Source organism: Alosa sapidissima, chromosome 22 (genome assembly GCF_018492685.1).
Source record: "Alosa sapidissima isolate fAloSap1 chromosome 22, fAloSap1.pri, whole genome shotgun sequence".
NCBI lineage: Eukaryota > Metazoa > Chordata > Actinopteri > Clupeiformes > Clupeidae > Alosa > Alosa sapidissima.
Genome location: NC_055978.1, coordinates 17,993,861 through 18,016,360, shown reverse-complemented (window position 1 = coordinate 18,016,360; position 22,500 = coordinate 17,993,861). Strand labels below are relative to the sequence as shown.

The following is a 22,500-nucleotide window of genomic DNA, read 5'->3' as shown; positions in this document are numbered from 1 at the left end:
GCTATGTGGGGGTAGGTGTTTATGCGGTAATTGAATGAGGTTATGGCATTCAGATAGGATGCTTTCTTTTACTTCGCCGGGGAGCTGAGGTTTCCTGGGTGTCGCAGAGTGTTTTCAAACTGACTGCAGATCATTGCGTTTGTGTGTGTGTGTGTGTGTGTGTGTGTGTGTGTCTCCACCCACCCAGCAGACAGATGCTGAGGTCCTCCAGTGACACAACACAACACAACACAACAAAGCAAAACACAGCACTGCACAACACAAGCAGGCAGACAGGCAGCCAGGCTGGAGCGTAGCAGGACGGACGCACAGGCGTCTCTCGTCAGCTGCTGGTGAGCAGCAGAGGAACATGGCTCCAGTCTTCTCTTCCCTGAATGGAGCAGATGACCCGATAGGCTGAAGACAGGAGAGAGGAATGGACACAGGCCTTCCTCTGATTGGTGCTTAGAGTTCCATTCATCAGGCTCTGCACCAATCATGTCATTGCATCACTTTATTGGGCCTTTGCTATTTGCTCCTTGTGAGTCACTATGTTAGACAGCCAATCAGAGTTTACCAATCAGCCTGCCATGATGCAACCTATTATACTGTATGTCATATTAGCCAATGGCGTGTCACCTCTGCTGAAGTTTGTGTCACCTTGACCAATGGCACGTGGCATGGGATTTGTGAACCAATGGCTGTGACGGGCAGCTAGCTTGCTCAGCCGTGAAGAGAGTTTGCTAATTAGCTTTTTAAATGAGCAGGTATTTGAATTAGCGCCACTGCACTCTGACATTTCCCACTCTTTACTCGCAGGGCATGTTCCTCAACACATACACACACACACACACACACACACACACACACACACACACACACACACACACACACACACACACACACACACACACATCCTAACTGGCCAGAGGTTAAATAAGCAGAACTTTGGCTGAGTGTTAAAGACTCTCCAGAGAATTAGCCTGTGTTCTGCTGCATCACACAACATACTGACTGCATGGTGATCATGATGTCTCTGATGCACATGGTGAGTCACGGTGGCATCATTATTATCGTTGTCCAGTTGTTCTGGACCTTGTCCTGGATGCAACATTCGTGAATTGTTGCAACAGAAAAAGGTCATAGGGTCGTGTCCCAAGGAACACTGTAATGTTTGTGTTCTGCGACTTGAGATGAAGTGTGCGTGTACTGTGTATGGTGCAGTATGAGTCATGTCTGTGGGGTCCAGAGTGGTGATGGTGATGGACTGGCTGTGTCAACTTGCCTCAGAAACCTCGCCCCCTCACACTGACTGTACACACACACACACACACACACACACACACACACTTGCACACACACCTCCTCCTAGGAACTCCGCACTGTGGCTCAATGACGTCTGGCTCTCCATGCGGGCCGGGCTTTTTTGCCCTTCCTGCTAGAGGAAGCTACAGACCCCCCACTAAACAGATACACACACACTCACAGGAAATCACTGCTGTGTTAAGCCGCATCCCGCTCAGTCAGACTCAGCCAATCGTGTCAGTGTGCACTGATCAGCCTGTAGCTCCAGATAGCGATAGCGCCACTCTGATGTTGGCCTTCAAGGCGAAGGCCCATTACAGCTTATTGACTCTGCTCATAACTGCCGCCATGGTGTTAGCTACCTCCTGTGCTCCTGCCAAGTAGCTATAGACATACTATAGCATAAAACAGCTTGAGAATTCTGAATCAATGTGTGTGTGTGTGTGTGTGTGTGTGTGTGTGTGTGTGTGTGTGTGTGTGTGTTTGAGTGTCTGCAGATCCAGGTAACGCTACTCGGATGTTATCTCGCCCACCAAAGGCCCATTCCAGCTTATAGGCTCAGCAGTAGCATTAGCCTCCTCCTGGGCTCCTTCCGTTCATGCCATGTGTTGTGTATGTTCCCTTTACTGCTCACTAAGTCAACAAACAAGAGAAAAACTTGAACTTCAGACTCTAAATAGTGTATGTAGTGGTGCGTTCATGAGCACCTGGGAAGTGGGAGAATTCTATAGTTTGGGGGGGGGGGGGGGGGGGGCGGGGTCATACGTCATACCTGAACTGGGAACTTTGGGCTTTGACGTGAGAGCTTTGAGACAGCCCCCAAGAGAATGTTTTGATGTCACTCAACATAGTGAAAGATGGACTTGTCCCATGCCCAAATAAGTCACTTCATTGTTTGTTTATGTTATACTCATAAGTGCAGGCGATTGTGATATTGAACAGTACTTCCCAGAGTACCTTTTGAGTAACTATGTGATGTTAGCCTTCTGGCTAGCTAGCCTATGAACATTAGCAGCATCGCCCGTTTGTTGTTGTCAAGTGAATGCTTTCAGTTCGGAAGTAAGGAGTTCCAAAGTGGGGACCTTCCCACTTCCCAGCTACATGGGACTTGCCTCAACGAACGCACTATAGGCACTGGTGACACATACTTCGTTGGCTTGCCATGGGCATATTGCTCCTTAAATTCAAAAGCTAAAGGCTAAAGGCTTCAGGTTGGCTAACATCAGTTCACACTGATGACATATGCAGTGTTTATTTGCCATTCTGTTCACTAACTATTTGCTAAGTCTAGGAACAACATAAGAACTAGCCCAGAAGGCTTGAAGTAATGCTGTTTTAGTGTCTAGTAGCCTACTGCCTTAGCCTCAACTATTGATTTAGTTTTAGCAACTATGATCTCTGTGTAAGTGAGCAGTCCGTAGAGTGTCTAAAGTGGGGTATTTTCTGGTTCTACTGGGGCAGTTGGTTGAGCATTCCGATTTTCCCTTCACAAACTGGGCTGCAGAGATCTCATCCGTTTCATCTACTACTTTGAAGTCTCAGCTGCCAATATTTCATAACCTAGAAAAATATATCATGTCTGCGCTTTTTTTCTCTCTCTCTCTCCCTCCTTCCCTTACTCCCTCTTTCACTCGTCTCTCTCACTCTCTCCTGTCAGTTTCGCGTCTTATTCAGCTAACGAAGGTGGCTGATTCTTTAAAAGAAGAAAACAAAAATGTGTGATATCTGCTCCCTGGTGTGACTCTAAAGTCGGGATCTTTCCGTGCATGTGAGCATAGACTGTGTGGGGAGAAACCATGAAAATGTGTGTGTGTGTGTGTGTGTGTGTGTGTGAGAGAGGTGTTTATGAGAATTTGTGCAAGCCAAGCTGAGATTTATTTTTTGCCCCATATATTTCTCAGTAATCTCACACATACATGAGCACATGCCTCCCACCCCACAAACACACACACACACGCACTCTCTCTCTTTCTCTCTCTCTCTCTCTCTCTCTCTCTCTCTCTCTCTCTCTCTCTCTTTCCCCCCCATCTCCCTCACTTTACACTATTACCAGTAAATACCTCATACAGGCTATAATTGGTGCACCGGCATGCAACACTCCCTCTCATTGGCTGTCGCCATCTTTGTTGACTACAGCAGGCTCCACCACTGGCCCCCTAGCACTCCACCTCCCTCCATCTCCTAGCACCAGCACCACCCCCACGCGTGTCCATATTTCCTTTAAGTTGCACCGGCTGAGTTTCACGCCTAGCTCCCGTCAATTCTCCCTCCATAGTTGCTAGGTAACTGCTGTTCTCTGGTTTCTCTCCAGTTGTCCTCGGGTTGGTTATAAATGGATCAGGGAGGGAGAGGCAGCCGCTTGCCATCCCATCGTCTCGCACGGTAACCGTGGTAATGACCCAATGGCAATTGCCATGGCGATAACAGACTTGTGCTGCGTTGTGGCATAGTGCTGCTGCCAGACCAGACCAGCTGGGTAGAAGTGGTCTGATCTATTTTGATGAGGTGGTTTGGTGCCCATAAATGGCAGATGCTAATCAGACATTGTGCTGATCAGATATAGTCAGCTGTTATTTCAAGAAGCAGTCATCTTAAGACTGGCAGCAGTGTTTTCAGATAAACTCACAAGTATTTCTGAGACCTCTTCCACTGAAGAGACGCTGATTACTAATGACCAGCTATTGAAAAACAGCGAAACAGAAAACAATAGAACAGCAGTAAATGTTCTATTACGGTCTGGATAGATCATGCACAGCACCACCTTAATCTCTGAAGTCTGCTCCTCTGGCTGTCTGGATGGGGTGTTTATCAGCCAGAGAGGTTGTGTGGATGCAATTACTGTCCAAAAGATGAAAAGCAGTGGCACTGGAGAAGGCTATTGATATTGATACAAAGCCATTACCATTGGGGTTCCTAGTAGTAGACTTTGTGTGGAGCCGTATTGTGAACTCTAGTAGTGCATGGTGGACACCTGGAGTTTCTCATTAGCTTTTTCCAGTCTGGTTTATCAGGGATAAACTAGCTGGTGTAGACCAATTCTGAAGACAAAGACCAGTGTGTGTGTGTGTGTGTAGCCCTTCTCAGTCCTCACTGCGGTCAGTGTGGAATCCTTGGAGGCTCTGAAACAGAATCTCACTCTCCATCTCTGACCTTAAAAGCCAGAAGGTTCCGTCATCGACCCCAACCTCTGTGACCTTCCTCCTCCCCTGCGACATCACATATCGATGGGCCCAGAAAAGCAAGACATGGGTGTATGGTATTGAATGGAAGGATGAGGTCATTGGTGTGTGTGTGTGTGTGTGTGTCTGAGTGTGTGTGTACACATGTGTGTGTGTATGTGCGTGTGTGTGTGTGCGTGTATGTGTGTGTGCACTTGTGTCTTTGCTCGTTAGCCCAATCAGTCAGCCCAACCATTGACATCTTCATGTATGCACCCTCTATAATTCTGACAACAAGAGCAGAAAAGAGTGAGAGAGAGAGAGAGAGAGAGAGAGAGAGAGAGAGAGAGAGAGAGAGAGAGAGAGAGAGAGAGTTTGAGGTCGCCACAGTGTCCAGGGACCATAGCCCAAGACCTCTCCGCCTCATTGAGGTCATTAAAAATCCAATGGTCCACTGGTGCGGCTGGCGGATACGACCGAGGCCATGTCCCTTCATTTGGGACGTCCTAATCAGCTTTCCCGTCCGTCCCGGTCAGCGCAGGCACAGGCCCTCCTTTGTTCCCTGGCCCTCCACAGGCCCCAATTAGGGGCCGCGCTAGAGCAGTGGAGAGGAGAGCAGGGCATCACTGCTGTAGCGCTCGCTGATGGTTGATTAACTCAGCCTGCCTGTGGCCCAAACATGAGATCATGGGAGGGCCTTTATCTGGGGACATTTGCTCAGGCCTGTCCTGTTCAAACCTCGTGACATTGGGAGAGAGAGAGAAAGACTGTGTGTGTGTGTGTGTGTGTGTGTGTGTGTGTGTGTGTGTGTGTGTGTGTGTGTGTGTGTGTGTGTGTGTGTGCTGGGTGGTAGCGTTGTTTTGGGGATGTACATGTACTGAAAACAGTACACACCCATGCAGAATGACAGACAAACACACTCCCACTAAAATACACACCAAGGCATAAGGAAAGACACACACACACACACACACATACGCACCAAACAAGTCAATAACAATCACAGATATGAGACGTTGCCATCATCATTTACAGACACATACACAAATACTAGTGTGAGTGTAAGTAGAGATCTGTTCAAGGTTACCAGCGGATGCAGGTTTTGAAAAGTAAATCTGTTTACATAATGTTAGATTAGACCGGCTCCACAGTCCATTTCCACAGCAGCAGGGCAATGGCGAGTTGGTGGGGTGAGTGTAGAGATTTGGGAGGTGGGGAGGCTGAAATCAATATCATAATCCCGTTAAAGGTGGTACGGACGAACCGGCCTGATTAACGGATTAGTCTGCACCAGCAGGGGGGCCGTAATCCCCAGCAGCATAGCCATCAGAGTCACACACACACACACACACACACACACACACACACACACACACATGCAGGCACACCACACACACGCAGATATGAGCACACACAGTCATGCATACACACACATACACACACACACACACACACACACACACACACACACACACACACACACACACACACACACACACACACACACACTTCAAATTCCAAAGAGAACAAACCATGCAGCCGAACTTTTAAACTATTCGTGCAACAACAACCATAGCAGTGTGTGAGTGTTTGAGAACATCTGTTTAGAGAGTAATGTGCAAAATGCAGGTATGCACAGATGCTCTCTCTCTCACACACACACATACACAAACACACACACATACACACATACACACATACACAAACACACACACATACACACACACAGAAGGACACGCAACAGAGAAACAGTCAAAGTGAGTGTGTGTGTGTGAGAGAGAGAGAGAGACAGAGAGAGAGAGGATCAGAGGAGCCTGTTCTGTACTCTGGCCTATGCGTCTGCCTGCCTGAGCGCTTCCTCACACATTTGCATTTAAATTAAATTCATTCGCTGAGTTAGTATACTGTATACTGACTCGCAGTGCAGCTCGCCATAGCCTTCAATACTCTCTCTCTCTCTCTCTCTCTCTCTCTCTCTCTCTCTCTCTCTCTCTCATTCTATCTGTCTCTCAAACACACACACACACACACACACACACACACACACACAGGGAACCTATTCCATTCCATTTCAATCCAACGTTCTTTATTAGCATGAGAAGGATCCCTGCATTGTCAGATAGGCATATTGAGTTAATAATGTAAGTGAGTAACATACTGCATCCCTTCACCTTTCCCCTGTCTCGTAGTCTTAGTCTGCCACGCATGTCTTTACAGTGACAGCGGTGAGGGTAGCTAGTCACAGCGAGGTGTCCTCCCCTTTGTCATGAGTTATCTTCTCTTGTTTAATCTGTCTGCATGTTTTCCAATGTTTAACCTACTTTGTGTTGATGTCGGATATGTATAATTACTGATGATACATAGGTTTCCCTACTGAGACAGAGTCAGGTTGCATGAGCCTGTGAACGTTGAAATGATGTCGCTACATCTGACCTTCACTTCACCAGACTGGCTCAAGGTCCAGATCTTGTGTTCAGGACACTTAAATCACTTCCTGTTGTCTCTGACCACTGGGGGGGAAGCCATCCTGTCCCTGCCCCAATTCAACAATGAAGTGTGTGTGTGAACTTTACAGTAGCAAACGATGTCAGATGTTTGTAATCATGTTCTTAACACACTATAGGGAGAGCCCCTCCTTATTACAAAATTAAATTGTAATCTTAATGAGAACACCATTTCACTTCCTCTGCACAGGAGCAAGCTAGCTGATTCAGCTCTATATGGCATTAGAAATGTGACATTCTGCACTTGATCACCCTCAAACCTGAGACAGGAGACCTTTTCCTCCTCATATCGATCTGAATAATGTTCAGTGTGCGTCTATGTCTGTGTGTCTGTATTTGTGTGTCAACACATAACAGTACAGCATGTAATTGCCATAATCAGACTTGATTAGAGAGTAGAGAATAAATAAACAAAAGTTCAAATCAACTAGCCACTAGAGAGAGACACATGGATGGTAAGACAGACAGACAGACAGAAAGATGAAAAGTGTGTGTGTGTGAGAGAGAGAGAAAAAAAGAGACATAGAGAGAAAAAGAGACAGAGACAGACTGAATGTGAATTTCCCAATACCTAAATCATTGCTCACTGCCTATACGTGGTAAACGTCAACGATCCTGGATTACTGACCACTGACCACCCTCTCTGGTAAAAGCACCTTTTCACCTGGAGGTGTAGTGTGTGGATGGTCTGTATCTGTTGCATTCTCTCCCTGTCCCTCTACCCTGTGTGTGTGCGTGTGCGTGTGCGTGTGTGTGTGTGTGTGTGTGTGTGTGTTTGTGTGTGTGTGTGTGTGTGTGTGTGTGTGTGTGTGTGTGTGTTTATGTGTGTGTGCGTGTCTTGTATGTGTGTGTGTGTGTGTTGTGTGTGTGTATCTGTGTGTGTCTGCTCCAGATTGCCTGTCCAGATTGGGCAGTCTCTGTCTCTGCAGTAGTGGCACCAGAGGGTTCAAAGTGGGTTAATTGGCCACCAGTGTCCAGTCTCTCTCTCTCTGCTAGCTCTAATAGCCACCTGGATGTGTGCAGTGTGTGTGTGTGTATGTTTGTGTGTGTGTGTGTGTGTGTGTGTGTGTGTGTGTGTGTGTGTGTGTGTGTGTGTGTGTGTGTGTGTGTGTGTGTTTGTGTGTGTTTTGTGTGTGTGTGTGTACTGATGGTCTGTGTGCGAAAAAAGTACTTCTATAATAGTACATCTATAAATGTGTAGGTGTGTACTGTACATTCACACACTTTTGGATGGACAGTTAAGAATTGTGTGTGTAATTCAACAGTCTATGTGTCATGGTGTGTATTTACTTTTGTGTGTGTGTGTGTGTGTGTGTGTGTGTGTGTGTGTGTCTGTGTGTCTGTGTGTCTGTGTGGTCTGTGTCTGTGTCTGTGTCTGTGTGTGTGTGTGTCTGTGTGTGTGTGTGTCTATGTCTGTGTGTCTGTATTTGTGTGTCAACACATAACAGTACAGCATGTAATTGCCATAATCAGACTTGATTAGAGAGTAGAGAATAAATAAACAAAAGTTCAAATCAACTAGCACTAGAGAGAGACACATGGATGGTAAGACAGACAGACAGACAGAAAGATGAAAAGTGTGTGTGTGTGAGAGAGAGAGAAAAAAAGAGACATAGAGAGAAAAAGAAACAGAGACAGACAGACAGACTGCAAAAAATCTCATCTCTTTTATTTGACATTTACACACATTGATGGCAGTAAATTGTGCTATTAGAGGCCCTCCACCCTCTGCGGGGGCGGAATGAACGGGAATAAATAAAGAACCTCACACTTTCTCTTCTTCTGCTCCTCCTCTCCTCTCCTCTCCTCTCCTCCTCCTCTCCTCCTCCCCTCCTCTCCTCTCCTCTTCTCCCCTCCTTCCCTCCTCTCTTTCCCCTCCCCTCCTCTCCTCTCCTCTCCTCCTCCTCTCCTCCTCCCCTGCTCCCCTTTCCTCCTCCTCTCCTCCTCCCCTGCTCTCCTCTCCTCTCCTCCTCCTCTCCTCCCCTGCTCTCCTCTCCTCTCCTCCTCCTCTCCTCCTCCCCTGCTCTCCTCTCCTCCTCCCCTGCTCTCCTCTCCTCTCCTACTCCCCTGCTCTCCTCTCCCCTCCTCCTCTCCTCCTCCTCTCCTCCCCTGCTCTCCTCTCCTCTCCTCCTCCTCTCCTCCCCTGCTCTCCTCTCCTCTCCTCCTCTCCTCCTCCCCTCCTCTCCTCTCCTCCTTCCCTCCCCTGCTCTCCTCTCCTCTCCTCCCCTCCTATTCTCTCCTCCTCCCCTGCTCTCCTCTCCTCTCCTCCCCTCCTATCCTCTCCTCCTCCCCTGCTCTCCTCTCCTCTCCTCCTCTCCTCCTTCCTTCCTCTCCTCTCCTCCCCTCCTCTCCTCTCCTCCTCCCCTGCTCTCCCCTCCTCCTCCTTCCCTCCTCTCTTCTCCTCCTCCTCTCATCCTTCCCTCCTCTCCTCTCCTCTCCTCCTTCTCTCCTCTCCTCTCCTCCTCCTCTCCCCCCCTCTCTCCTCTCACTTGCTCCGTTCATCTATATTTCATATCCACTAAGGCCGGCTAGTGCAGAGCTGGCTGGCTAGCGTTTAGCTCGTTGGACTAACGTGTATTGTGTTTGGGGGCTGTCGCGGTTCTTTTTGTTTCCCTGCCCAAATTGACTCCCCTCCATCGCGTCCCCTCTGTAATGCATTAAACATTAAGCGCTCATGTGATTTGGATGGTGCCCCACGCCTGAAAGAGGCTTGCTATGGGGTCGTGAGTGAGAGTATGTGCAATTATATTGTGTGTGTGTGTGTGTGTGTGTGTGTGTGTGTGTGTGTGTGTGTGTGTGTGTGTGTGTGTGTGTGTGTAATGTATGTGTGTATGTGTGTGTGTCTTGCGTGTTTACAGAACAGTACACGTGTGTCTATCTCTATCAGTCTGTTGTAAGCAGTTGTCTGTCAGGGACTGAGAGTCCGGGACTGTAAAAGTGCCACTAGAGTGACATTTAAGATCAATTCTCTTGTTTGTTTCTATGTGTCATTCACTGGTGTTTTCATCAAGGCCTAGTGTTTGTTTATATTTTGATTGGTTAGTTTGTTTGTGTGTGTGTGTGTGTCTGTGTCTGTGTGTGTGCAGCAGATGCTGTGCCAGTAATGGGCCAATCTGTGGTTGTTGATTGGAGAGTGGAGGTTCTTTGAGGTACAGTCAGTATTTTAGGATTTGTATTTCTTTTCTTTGTGTTTATATTTGGTTTGGTTTTGTACTTGTGGTCGTGTGTGTGTGTGTGTATGTGTGTTTGTATGTGCGTGCCTGCATGCATGCGCGTGTGTGTGTGTGTGTGTGTGTGTGTGTGTGCGTGTGCATGTATGTGTGTCTTTGATGAGGAGATCATTAGTGCCAGCAGGCCTGTTTGTATCATGCCTAGGAGAGCGAATTCTCTGTGGACGATTAGGCACACACTTCCAGCCTGAGCAGCACCTAACCACCTCCCCTCTCCCAGGATCCTGCTCCTTTTTTTTGGGGCAAGTGGTCCCATCACAATCCCCTACACCCTCCAGAAATAACTGTTTACCCGCCGACAGATGACAATCACTGTGCAGTTTCTCATCCGTTTAATAAATCTCTCTCTCCTCCTCTCTTTTTTCTCCATATCTCTTTCTTTCTCTTCCTCTCTCTATCTCTCTCTCTCCTTTTCTCTCTCTATCCATGTGCAGGTGTTGAAGATCAGTCTGATTGGTCACAGGAAGAGGATCCTTGCATCACTGGGGGATCGCCTACACGAGGACGTGCCTCAGAAACCACCAAGAGCCATCTCTCTGAGGGTGGGTCACTCTCTCTCTCTCTCTCTCTCTCCTCTCTCTCCTCTCTCTCTCTCTCTCTCTCTCTCTCTCTCTCACTCTCACACACACACACACACACACACACACACACACACACACACACACACACACACACACACACTCTGATGTTCTACCATAGCCACACACACACATTCACACAAAAAGTACACATTATACACACACACACACTGACTCACACACACTCTTCCAAGGGGTGAGGGATGAGAACCTAGCGACACTAGCTGAAAAGCAAAAAGCTGGCCGCCACACATACATTTTTCAACATAAAAATCCTTAGCAAACCAATATTTTTGGTTACATACACTGGTTTGGGTAAGGACTTTTATGTTGAAAAATCTACATGTGGCAGCCATATTGGATTTTTTCATTAGTGTTGCTAGCTTTACACTGCTGTGGCCCTGCCCTGTCCTGTCCTGCTCTGTTTACCCTGGTTAGCAGTAGCTGGAGTCTGGACACAGGTCTGGCCAGGGGCATGGGCAAGCCCCAGAGTGCTGTTAATTAGACTGCGCTGCCACAGACTGTTGTTTGATGACAGTTAGCCCTGTGTGTGTGTGTGTGTGTGTGTGTGTGTGTCTGTGGGTGAAGTTCTAATGTTGCACTCTACAGGTGAAAGGCTACCCGTGTCCAATAAGTCCAGGTTAGGCCGGGACTCCTGGGACTAAATTTGATCGCTCTTCCCCAGCAAGGCACTCTGTCTCCCCAGGGTCTCCAGATACTCACCCTCCAGCTCTCATTTCATTGCACAAAAATTGGATCAGTTTAGCAGTGAAGTACAGAACAGACAGGGTTTGTGTGTGTGTGTGTGTGTGTGTTTGTGTGTGTGTGTTTTGTGTGTGTTCTAGTTATTTTCATGTACTCTATTGTTTGCAGGTCAGGTGACTGTCTTGTTATATTTTGGTACCCAAACCGAGTACTATAAAAAAAGAAATGTTATCTATACTGGCGATCACTTTCATTCTTCCTGTGTGAATGTTGCTAGCATTCGTACTATACATGGATTTCTATGGAACGTCATGAAAACATGCGTGCGCAACCAAGAGGCAGAAAGCACCATAAAACAGCATAGAGCAATGCAAAAGAGCAAAAGAATAAAATGAGTTTTTGTGCTGAAAACTGCACCAATTCGAAATCACGATGGTTAGAGAATGTTAAATATGTTCAATATCCCTAACGGAATGCATGTCTTCGCCAAAAATGACGAAATACGATGTTATATTAATCATTCAAATGAACGTCAAACTTTGAAATATAGTCTGAAATGAGATGTTATTATCATTGAGACAACAGGGGTATACAAAAAAATCCGATTGTAGCTTACAGCAGCCGACTATTTAGGTTAAGTTTATAACGTTGTGGACGGCCAACAAGCGTCTTCTGCCTCATGGCTGCGCGCGCATCTAGTTTTGTTGGTAAACGGGAAACCCGTGTATTTGCCAATAAAATTAAATGGATTGGTAATCTCTTTCTCTCTTATCTACACCTCAATACCATACATGTGATTATGCATAACAATCACACACACTGAATTCATTTTGGATGGTAAACCTACCCCTATTCAGAGTGACTAAACATGAATATATATGCCCTGAGCTTTCCTTTCGCCAACCACCCCCCCCCCCCCCCCTCTGTTGCCCCCTGCAGGAGCCCACTGGTAACCACACCCCGCCACAGCTGTCTCCGTCGCTGAGCCAGGCGGCCTACACCAACGCCGGCTCGCTGGACGTCCAGCACCTCATCATGCAGGCCGACGCCCGGCGCCGACGCAATGACAACTACTTCGATGACGTGCCGCGCTCCAAACTGGAGAGGCAGATGGCCCAAGTCAGCATGGTGAGGAGTAGGATCATGGGATATGTTGTTCACGATAGAAAAAGCTCTATGTGTGGGATCTAATGACGGGAAAAGTGACAGGTTAGGTAACGAGCAAAGACACTCTGAACTTAAGCTATGATCTGGCCTGTTGGAGCATTGAGCTGACCTACCAATGTTTGGTTTGATATGAGATGACCTTAAGTTAGATTTAGACTCCCATTATTTGAATTAGGGTCCATTGTGTACTAAATCAGTGAACTGAATACATCCCTAACAACTAGACCACCATGACTTTAGTGGGCCTTTGTATACTATCAAAATGAAAACCTATCAGAAAGTAACTCATATAATGAGGTGAATGATTTGTCCCACTCTGTGTCCATGTAGGTTTAATGTGACTAGCTCCTAATGCTAATGTGAGGGGGGTGTTGATGCTTGAAAGTTTGAAATCAGAGCGAGATGTTTGAGTTAGAGATGTTGCAATGCTGCTATCGTACTTGAACTGTTTCATCATCACACTGCATTCCCACTCTGCCCGTGGGCTATTTACAGAATGCAGGCACAGACACACACGTACACACACACACACACACACACACACACACACTCACACACACACACACACACACACACACACAAACACACACAAACACACACAAAGCAACAGCACAAACAAAACAATAGCTTCAAAGCCACAGCCTCGCTAATGTTCTGCGTGTGTGTGTGTGTGTGTCGTGGAGGCCTGCAGACAGACTGTGCTGTTCAGTCATGCTAAAACAATAAAGGCTGCCCTTGTGCTGATAATCAGCAGTGCTAAGGCCCTGAGGCTGTTTATCAACCCTGTTGGTGTAAACAGGTAAATAGACCCATGCTAGGCACGTTGAAATGAGACGGGTGGACCACGGGTCCCATGTTAAAGAGGCCCAGCACCACAGGTCTGTCCCCTGAGGTGTCATATCTGTTCAATCCCTACAAACATTAAGAATAATGGGAGTAGGTGAATTAATTAAGATTTTCAATGCATTTATAATGCGTTTGCAATTTTGAAGGCCTTGACATGATTGATGCAGCAGTCCATAGCAGCATTTCATGACATTATTATTATTATTATTATTATTATTATTATTATTGATGTCATGACAATATAGTTGATTATTTAATCTGTTCAAGGTTAGCTACAATTCTGGTGATGACACAAATGTCATGTTATAAACAGATAGATTGACTCTGAGGAAGACGCAGTGCGTCGAAACGTCAGTTGATTGTGCACCACAATAAAACAAGTTAAAAAATTCTCTGAGTGCTCCGGTCATCCCTGGGTTTAGTCTCTTTGAAGTAGCCCAGCCAGTTTCTCTGACCCTTTGGTCCTGGACTGTGAGCACCGAAAAGGCTTGAGCGCAAGTAACACCCTTCTTACAAGAAATTAATTATCATCATGAATGCATTGCAATATTTCAATAATCATCAATAATATCCCTCATGCATAGAAAGTGTCCCTATCCATCCCTAGTGACCTGGTGCAGCTGAGTTGATTGACGGATAGTAACAGTGTCGTATCTCAGCTTCACTGTAGCATCATAGTCATATTGCATCGAGTAACTTTTCTTCCAAATGGTTTAATGGCCTTCGGATGACTCAGCATCAACAGAAGTGACTCAGCGTATAGTCTGCCATGTAAGCTGTGAATTGGGAGGCCCTTTGATCCAGAGCTATCAAAGGCCCATGAGTCGAGAATCAGGGAGTTTATTACGACAGACTAAGTGTGCATACACACACACGCACACACACACACACACACACACACACACACACACACACACACACACACACACACACACACACACACACACACACAGATCCTGACACACACACACAAACACCCTGAGAGCCAGACAATCAGACACACACGCACACACACACACACACACACACACACACACACACACACACACAGTCAACATCAGAGCTGTGTTTGAAGTGTGTGCGTGTGCGTGTGTGTGTGTGCGTGTGCGTGTGCGTGTGTGTGTGCGAGCGTGTGTGTGTCTGCGTGCTTGTGTGTGTGTGTGTGTGTGTGTGTATGGGTGCGTGTGTGCATGTGTGTGTGCACACGTGACGTCCGTCTGGAGCAAGCGGATTGAGTCACAGCAGACGGTGGCAGCGGCTAAGAGGAAGTCTCAGAGCTATTGAGGAATTATCCTTTCAAAGCGAGCAGAATGTTTTATTATTTTATATTCTCCTGCACCCCCCCCCCCCCCCCACACACACACACACACACACACACACACACACACACACACACACCAGCCTCCAGCTCCCCTGTCAGCTCAAGGAGAGGCTTTCCTAAACTCAGACGCACGTCAGCAGCACTGTCTATTGCCACAGGAATAGACAGATAAAAAGAGAGAGAATGAGCTGGACGGAGGGAAGATAGAGAAAGAAAGAGAGAGAGAGAGAGAGAGAGAGAGAGAGAGAGAGATGCTAATGTATGGTATATGCTAATGTGATATAACTTGAGGACTGTAAGTGTACACATACATAGGCATAGACATACCATGGATTTCCTGGTCCCTTGAATTGAACTAAAAATTGAGAGACAGAGAGAGAGATTTTAAGAAGGAAAGGAAACTGAATCATAATGATACACAGAAGAGGAAAGGGCATATTTTCAGATGATGGGGGCTGAAGCAGGCATTAAGAATTACGGTACCAATGAGAGAGAGAGAGAGATGAGTGTTTAAAAGATAACTCTGAAGTTACTCTTCTCATGGTTAGTTTATTTGTTTGTTTTAAGATGGAGAGAGAAACTTCAGGATGTGCCCTTGGGCGAAATTAAGCACCAAGGCCTTAATGAATTCAACTTTTTTTCCCCCTGGGCGAAATTAAGCACCAAGGCCTTAATGAATTCCCCTTTTTTTCCTCAGCATGGTGTCAGCGGAAGTTTCTGGAATTGTCTGGTAGCGGGATAGAAAAGGGAGAAAAACAGACTAAACAAACAGACCCCGCTGGTCGGAGAGGCTCCCCACAGCTGCAGGGGCCCCTCAGCTACCGCTGTGAACGCTGGAGACGCAGAGAGAGGGAGGGGGGGTGGGGGGCAAATTAACACTGTCGACAGATTCAGTTCGGCAGCAGAGCAGGCAATTCACCCAGGGCCAAGGGAGGTGAACTTCGTGTGTGTGTGTGTGTGTGTGTGTGTGTGTGTGTGTGTGTGTGTGTGTGTGTGTGTGTGTGTGTGTGTGTGTGTGTGTGTTTGAGCTGACTTCCATACTGGTAGCCAGGGCAGGCAAGGGCGAGAGAGGTCAAGGGAAGCAGAAGTAGTTGACTTTCCTGCACGAATAAATTGAAATAGATTGGAAAATGTCAGAAATGGTTCATGCAAACATTCTTCTTAAGACCATTGGTCTTTGTTAATGTGCTGCACACTCCTGCCTCTCCCTTTCATTTGTATTTTCTGTTTTAGTTCTTAGTTCTTTAGTTCTTCTCTGTGTGTGTGACACTGTGTTTTTTGTCACTGTGAAGCCACACATAGTTTTTGCTTTTGGTCATTTTTTGTCCGCTACAGCTGCTGTTCCAGGTTTCTGTGTCTAACTTTGCTTTAGGTACCCTAAAATATATTAAACATAAATGCAGTATTGTTTCAGTAGTCTGTGCTTAAATAGTTTATGGTGTTGTTGCTATGGATCCCTGTATAAAGATAATAATGATGTCATAATGAATGATGCCTGATTGGTTCACTCATTGTTGTTGTTGTTTTCAGCAAGGAGAATGGTGTGAACCAATCACGTTGCGACCCCCCAACGAGGCCACATCATCCACTCCAGTGCAGTACTGGCAGCATCATCCGGAAAAGCTCATCTTCCAGTCATGTGACTACGAGGCATATGTAAGTCATGATGACAATGGTGATGTGGGTGTTGACGTGTGGTGAGGGTGTGTATTTGTACTATGTTTTCTGTCAGTAATTACACTACAAACAAGCCACACACACACACCTTTTGACAGCAACTACTTCACTTGTATACATGTGTGTTATGTGTGTGTGTGTGTGTATGTATGTGTATGTGTATGTGTATGTGTATGTGTATGTGTATGTGTATGTGTATGTGTATGTGTATGTTTTGTATACATCTGTGCATTGGATTCGAGTGCACTCCACCATCAGAAGACACTTTTGTTACGCAACCCCCCCCCCCCCCCCCCCCCCCCCAACCTTCTCTCAGTTATTCAGCGGTGAATAACAGCGTTTCACCCTTGGATCAATACCACTCCGCTTTTTACTGTTATTTTCAGTACCTGAGTAAATTTAGACCAAAGGTTATGTAAAGCCGCCGCGGTTACGATGACGCAGACACCTGATTGGCTCTTTCTCTCTCTCTCTCTCTCCCACCACGGAGCACCTCAACAACGCTGCGCGAGGCCGCGATTACAACCCCAGATGGAGAAGTCTGAAATGTGAAATTCAATTGGCTCACACAATGCGGTTATCTGGGAACGGGATCGCCTGTGTGAGCGAGGTGCATCCTGGGGGGAAAAATGGAAAGATGAAATGGAGAGAGTAGAGGATAGGATCGCAGAGTTAGGGCAGGTGATATGATTACAGGCCGCACTCGTTTGCTCATCTCTCACTTCTCACATGGAGGGATGGGGAGAGGAGAGGAGAGAGAGTCTGTCTGAGAGATTTATTTTTTTTTTCTCTTTTTTTTTGTTGTCGTTTTTGTTGCTGTTGTTGCTGCTGTTTGCCGTCACCTCTGCGGTTCAGAGGGAGTTCAGTCCGGTGTTGGCAGTGGAGAGTTAGTTTATGGCGTCGTCTCTATGGCCTGACTGAAACTTCACAGCCCCGTCGTAAATCTCTAAAGGCGATGAGAGGGGGGAAAGAATAAGAGGGAGATTTAGGTACAGCTGTCGTCGTAAGATAAATTCAACACAACTCGGTCTCCATCTTTTCTTCTATTTCTCTCTCTTCTCTCTCTTCTCTCCCTCTCCTCTCTCTCCTTCTCTCCCCCTTTCTCTCTCTCTCTGTCCTGTCTTTAAACTGTAGAGCTCTCCTCACTTCACCTCTGTCTTCCTATCTCTCCCATCCCTTCCCTCCTTCCCTCCCTCTTTCTCCTTCTCCTCTCACCCTCTCTTTCTCTCTCTTTCACCCTTTTCTCTCTCTCTCACCCTTTCCCCCCCCCTCCCATCTCTCTCTGACCTGTGGCACTGTCATCACTTCACCCCAGCTCATCTTTCTCATCTAGCCTTATTCATAAACACACACACAGACATACTGTGTGTACAGTGTAGTGCTTTTTAAGTGGTTATGTGATGTTTGTCTTTAGGGTATGTTTAGAGTTTATGTTTAGGAATGGGTTTGTGTTTTATGGTTGTGGAGTACTGTAGTATGGGCTAGAATTATAGGTCTTGTTTACGTCCATTGTTCTAGAAAACGTAGTGAATTAAATAACAACAACTGCACTTCCAATAAATGTATCTTTTATGTCATTGTGAAAGAGCCGTTGCCGTAAAAGGCATTAAATGTCCTCCGTCATTGGAGCATCTGTGCTGTAATGTTATTAGTGCCCACTGCTTGCCATCGGATCAGGCATGTCTGAGGGCATAACGTTGTTAGAAAAGACCCAGCCTGCCCCCTCTGTCCTCTTACATGAGACACACACACACACACACACACACACACACACACACACACAGATTCCCTGAGGCACGGGGGTGAGTCGGTGTTGGTCTCGCCTGCAGCACGGCTGTATCCCAGAATTCCACTCTAATCGCCGCCCAACATCTGTGCCTCTTGCAGATCGCCCGTCACACCCCCTCTCCCGCGATAAGACATGACAGGGACCCCGTTCAGGGCTTTTTTATTGTCTGACCATTTGCAACGAGGGCATATCAGGCCTTCAGTGGATGAATGTGGCCTCCTATCTTCAGCAGAAACAGATTAAACGGCACTTCAGTCCCATTAAAGGAAATTGGGAGATCACAGAGGAGGGTGTAGACGCCTGGTGCCATTCATTTACGGTGTCTTGTAAAACACAGTTGGGTCCTTCGCTGCAAGGGTAACCGATGTAATGGCGATGGACTCGGAATAGATATGAGAAAGCTAATAGAGTGGACATCTCAATTCACAGCAGCGTTTTGCTCCGTGCCTTTGAGAAAGCAGTAGCCAATTAAGCTTTGTAGGCTGTGATGACGCATTCTGGCCAATACCTGATCACTCAGACAATGACATCTCTATTACAGTCCCCAATGGTTTCCATAGTAATCAGCATCAGAGAGTTGCTATGAGAGATAACATGTTTTGATCACAGAAGCACAATAATTGTGTCTGTTTTACCAATTCCATGCCTACTTCCTATATGTCTATTGTACTGTTTCTATATGGTATGCACTTTCTATTCTACCAATCCCAGATATTCTTGTGTCGTTTCTACTGAATCTATGCTGACCTATGTCCATTCTACTGTTTTTCATCTGTTTTGTCCAGTCCAGTCCAGTAGGATGTCTTTCTGACATGCATGGCTTGCCATGTACACATTCATGAATCTGCTCCTCTTGTATACTGGCTGTGAATGACCTTTGACTTGTGATGGTGTTTTGTTAGAGTGCTTCTGAACCCTTCTCAAGTTAATGTAGTTCAGTACATCACAAGTGTGTGTGTGTATATGTGTGTCCTCGTCCTCTCCTCTGCAGCAGGAGCCAGAGTCTCCTGAGAGCCACGGGGGTCAAAGGTCAGAGAGGGTAGTCTGCAAATAAGCCATGACAGCATGGAGAGGTGACATCAGCCACAGCTTCAGGGAGAGAGAGAGAGAGAGAGAGATAGAATGAAAGAGAAAAGAAGAGAGAGAGAGAGGTACATACTGTCTATTTAGAAAGTCAGAGAGAGAAATCGCGAGAAAGACAGAGAGAAATAGAACGGAAAAAGAGAGAGGGGGAGGGGTAAAGAAAACGGAGAGATGGACATGCTATATATTGATTAAGCCGCACAGAAAGAGAGGAGAGAGAGATGGGATGGAGAGAGAGAAGCCAGACAGGGCTGGTGAGATTGTGTGAAAAAATAGGTTCAGACACAGAGAGCGACAGTGAGAGAACTCAGGTAAACGTGGCAGACAGGGAAGGCACAGGAGACGAGTGCTGACTGTGAGAGCACCTTATATACTGTACCACACACACACACACACACACACACACACACACACACATATACACACACACACATATACACACACACACATATACACACACACATATACACACACACACATACACACACACATACACACACACACATATATACACACACACACACACAGACCAACCCGGAGTGCTGTGATGTTCTCATAAACACGTCTTCATTAAATCAGGCCGCTGCCAGCTGACACATCAGCACTAAACTCCGTCCTTGTTGAGTCGCGGCCACCCACAGCACCAGCACCAGGCTGTCCGTGCCTAGAAACGCGCCCATGTGCTCTTGCCAGGACCCCCCTCCAAGGTTGTCCTACTGGCTGCCCGAATAAAATTACCCCCTCCACCCACCCCACCCATCCGCCTGGGCACAGGGCCATGTACAGTTTGGCCCCGGGCCAGGACAGGAAATGATGTGCCCGTGTACATGGTGATGTCGTCCAGGCGAGGCAATTTCTGATCTGTCGCTGTGTCTCAGTCAATCAATCAAACCACCCGCTCACACACACACACACAGATACGCCATGCAAGTGACTCAACTCATCACGCAACCCTCACACACACACACACACACACACACACACACACACACACACACACACACACACACCTTATCGCTCTTCTGGACCTCATCAAGGCTTCTTGCGGCCCTGGCCAGCTATGCTTGCCACTCCATCTTCACTGTCTCAGCAGCAGCACTGCTCCATCACACTTTAATTATTCACCAGGTTCCATCACGTGTGTGTGTGTGTGTGTGTGTGTGTGTGTGTGTGTGTGTGTGTGTGTGTGTGTGTGTGTGTGTGTGTGTGTGTGTGTGTGTGTGTGCGTGCGTGTGTGTGTGCGCGTGCATGAGAGTGTATGTTCTCTACATCTACAGCTACTTGAATCAAGGGTATCTTACATAGATGTTATTACGTGAGATTAGGCCTGTAATCCTTTTTTAATCTCATGTGACAATATGCCGTAGGTGCCAAGGAAAATCCTTATCATCATCATCATCATCATCATCATCACATTGTCATTGTGATTACCGTAAAACTCCAAATAATAGCCCGGGCTTTTATTTTCCCAAATCGCCAAACTGCACCGGCTAGTATTAGAGACAGGCGTCTATATGAGACAGGCCTTTAATTCCCTTTACACAAAACTTTTCCTCTGCAAAGATGGAAAATATTATCGAATTAATTATTTCAGACACACTGAATGTCTACCTATATGACTAGGCTATCTGATGACAATTACGGATCATCATTCATTTAGTGTTGAGATGTTGTTCATTGAGTGAGATACAGTAAGATCCAAATAGCGGGGATAGCCAGAACAGATGAAACACGTTTTAATTAAACGTAATCTACAAAGAGATCGTATCACACTGAAAGCTCATATTTTGTCACTAGCAAATAGCCTATATCGGCCCTTTGTCAAATACAGTTGCATTATCAGCCCTGACCAAAACCGTTCAGGAATTATTTATGCAAAAGTGGAACGTGCTTAATGTTTAATTCTCCCTCCTTTTCGGCAGGAATGAAACAGCATGAGAGAGCATGAACCATACTTTTTCTCCCGTTTTGTATTTGCCAAATTTGACAACAGTCTACATTCAAATCAGGCACACAGGAACATATTTTTGACCAGGGGTGCTGAATAACAAAATAATCATGGATGTCCGACGATTTCTCCCCCAGCATATGATTCGAATTTAGACAGCTAAATACGCCATTTCACCGCCGTGTATGAGTAGGTCTAAGAGTGAGAAGTTTTATAATGCCCTGGGCAGCCACATTCCACTGCAACTAAAAAAAAAACTCTCTAAAAACTGTGTGCGCACACACCAGTCCCATAGAAGCGCACTTGACTTTACATTATTAACCTATTTCAGTAGGTTATATAGCCAGAGAATGTCCGTAGACGGGCTCTGATATAGCCTAGTCTAAGGTAAATTCCTTTTCTGACTTCTTTCTCTTTATCTCCATGGCATTTAGAATAAAGAATAACGTTCGCGAACCGTTCTGGTTTTGTTGCCAGCATAAAAACAAGCTTACCATCGGCCTATCCGCAAATTAACACAAGGGATGAATTGAACGATGACGAAGTCAGACATATAGTTAAGTCAGGCATAGTTCATATTGGAAAAAAAGTTATACAATTTGGAACTCTAGCTTTTCCCCACCGCAGTCTTTTAATGCCATCTAATCATAACGTGCACAGTCTGCGCCATACTTCCCAAATCACACCCAAGATTCGCAACGAGATGAGCAGCAACTTGATGCAATATTCTAAAACCTTGCAACTGTGACCAGACATGTGAGTGCTTTGCGACGGCTTGTAACAACGTGCAACATCTAATTCACACTGCTGTAACCTCCTTTCTGTAACGGTTTCGTGTCATTGCGAATCTTTAAACAGACGATCTGACGGGTTTTAGAACATTAAATACAACCCGAAACTAAGAAACAGACCAGGCCTCTACTGGAGACCGGCCTTTAACCCAAACCTGTAGCCACGCCAGGCGTTTAAAAGAGACAGGCGTCTCTTAGGGACTCGGCGATTATTTGAAGTTTTACGGTAATATGTGAATGTTATGATATGTACACAGTCTTAAGCCTGATGAAGATGTGTGTTTGTTTGTTTGTTTGTGTGTTTATTTGTTTGTTTGTTTATTTGTTTGTTCCTTCCTCAGTATCTGGGCTCCATGCTGGTGAAGGAGCTGAGGGGCACAGAGTCAACACAGGACGCCTGCGCCAAGATGAGGGTAAGA

General features: G+C 46.3%; 1 protein-coding gene across 5 annotated transcripts in view; it reads left to right on the top strand.

Annotated features, from left to right (window-relative positions):
- Positions 1-22,500, top strand: part of anks1b (ankyrin repeat and sterile alpha motif domain containing 1B) — a 263,977-nt gene that overhangs the window by 230,407 nt on the left and 11,070 nt on the right. For all 5 annotated transcript variants that reach the window (XM_042078680.1, XM_042078677.1, XM_042078676.1 and 2 more), the window contains 4 exons: positions 10,611-10,718; positions 12,399-12,587; positions 16,324-16,449; positions 22,423-22,494. In XM_042078680.1, the coding sequence (XP_041934614.1) occupies positions 10,611-10,718; positions 12,399-12,587; positions 16,324-16,449; positions 22,423-22,494 (495 nt within the window). The remainder of the gene's footprint in view (positions 1-10,610; positions 10,719-12,398; positions 12,588-16,323; positions 16,450-22,422; positions 22,495-22,500) is intronic.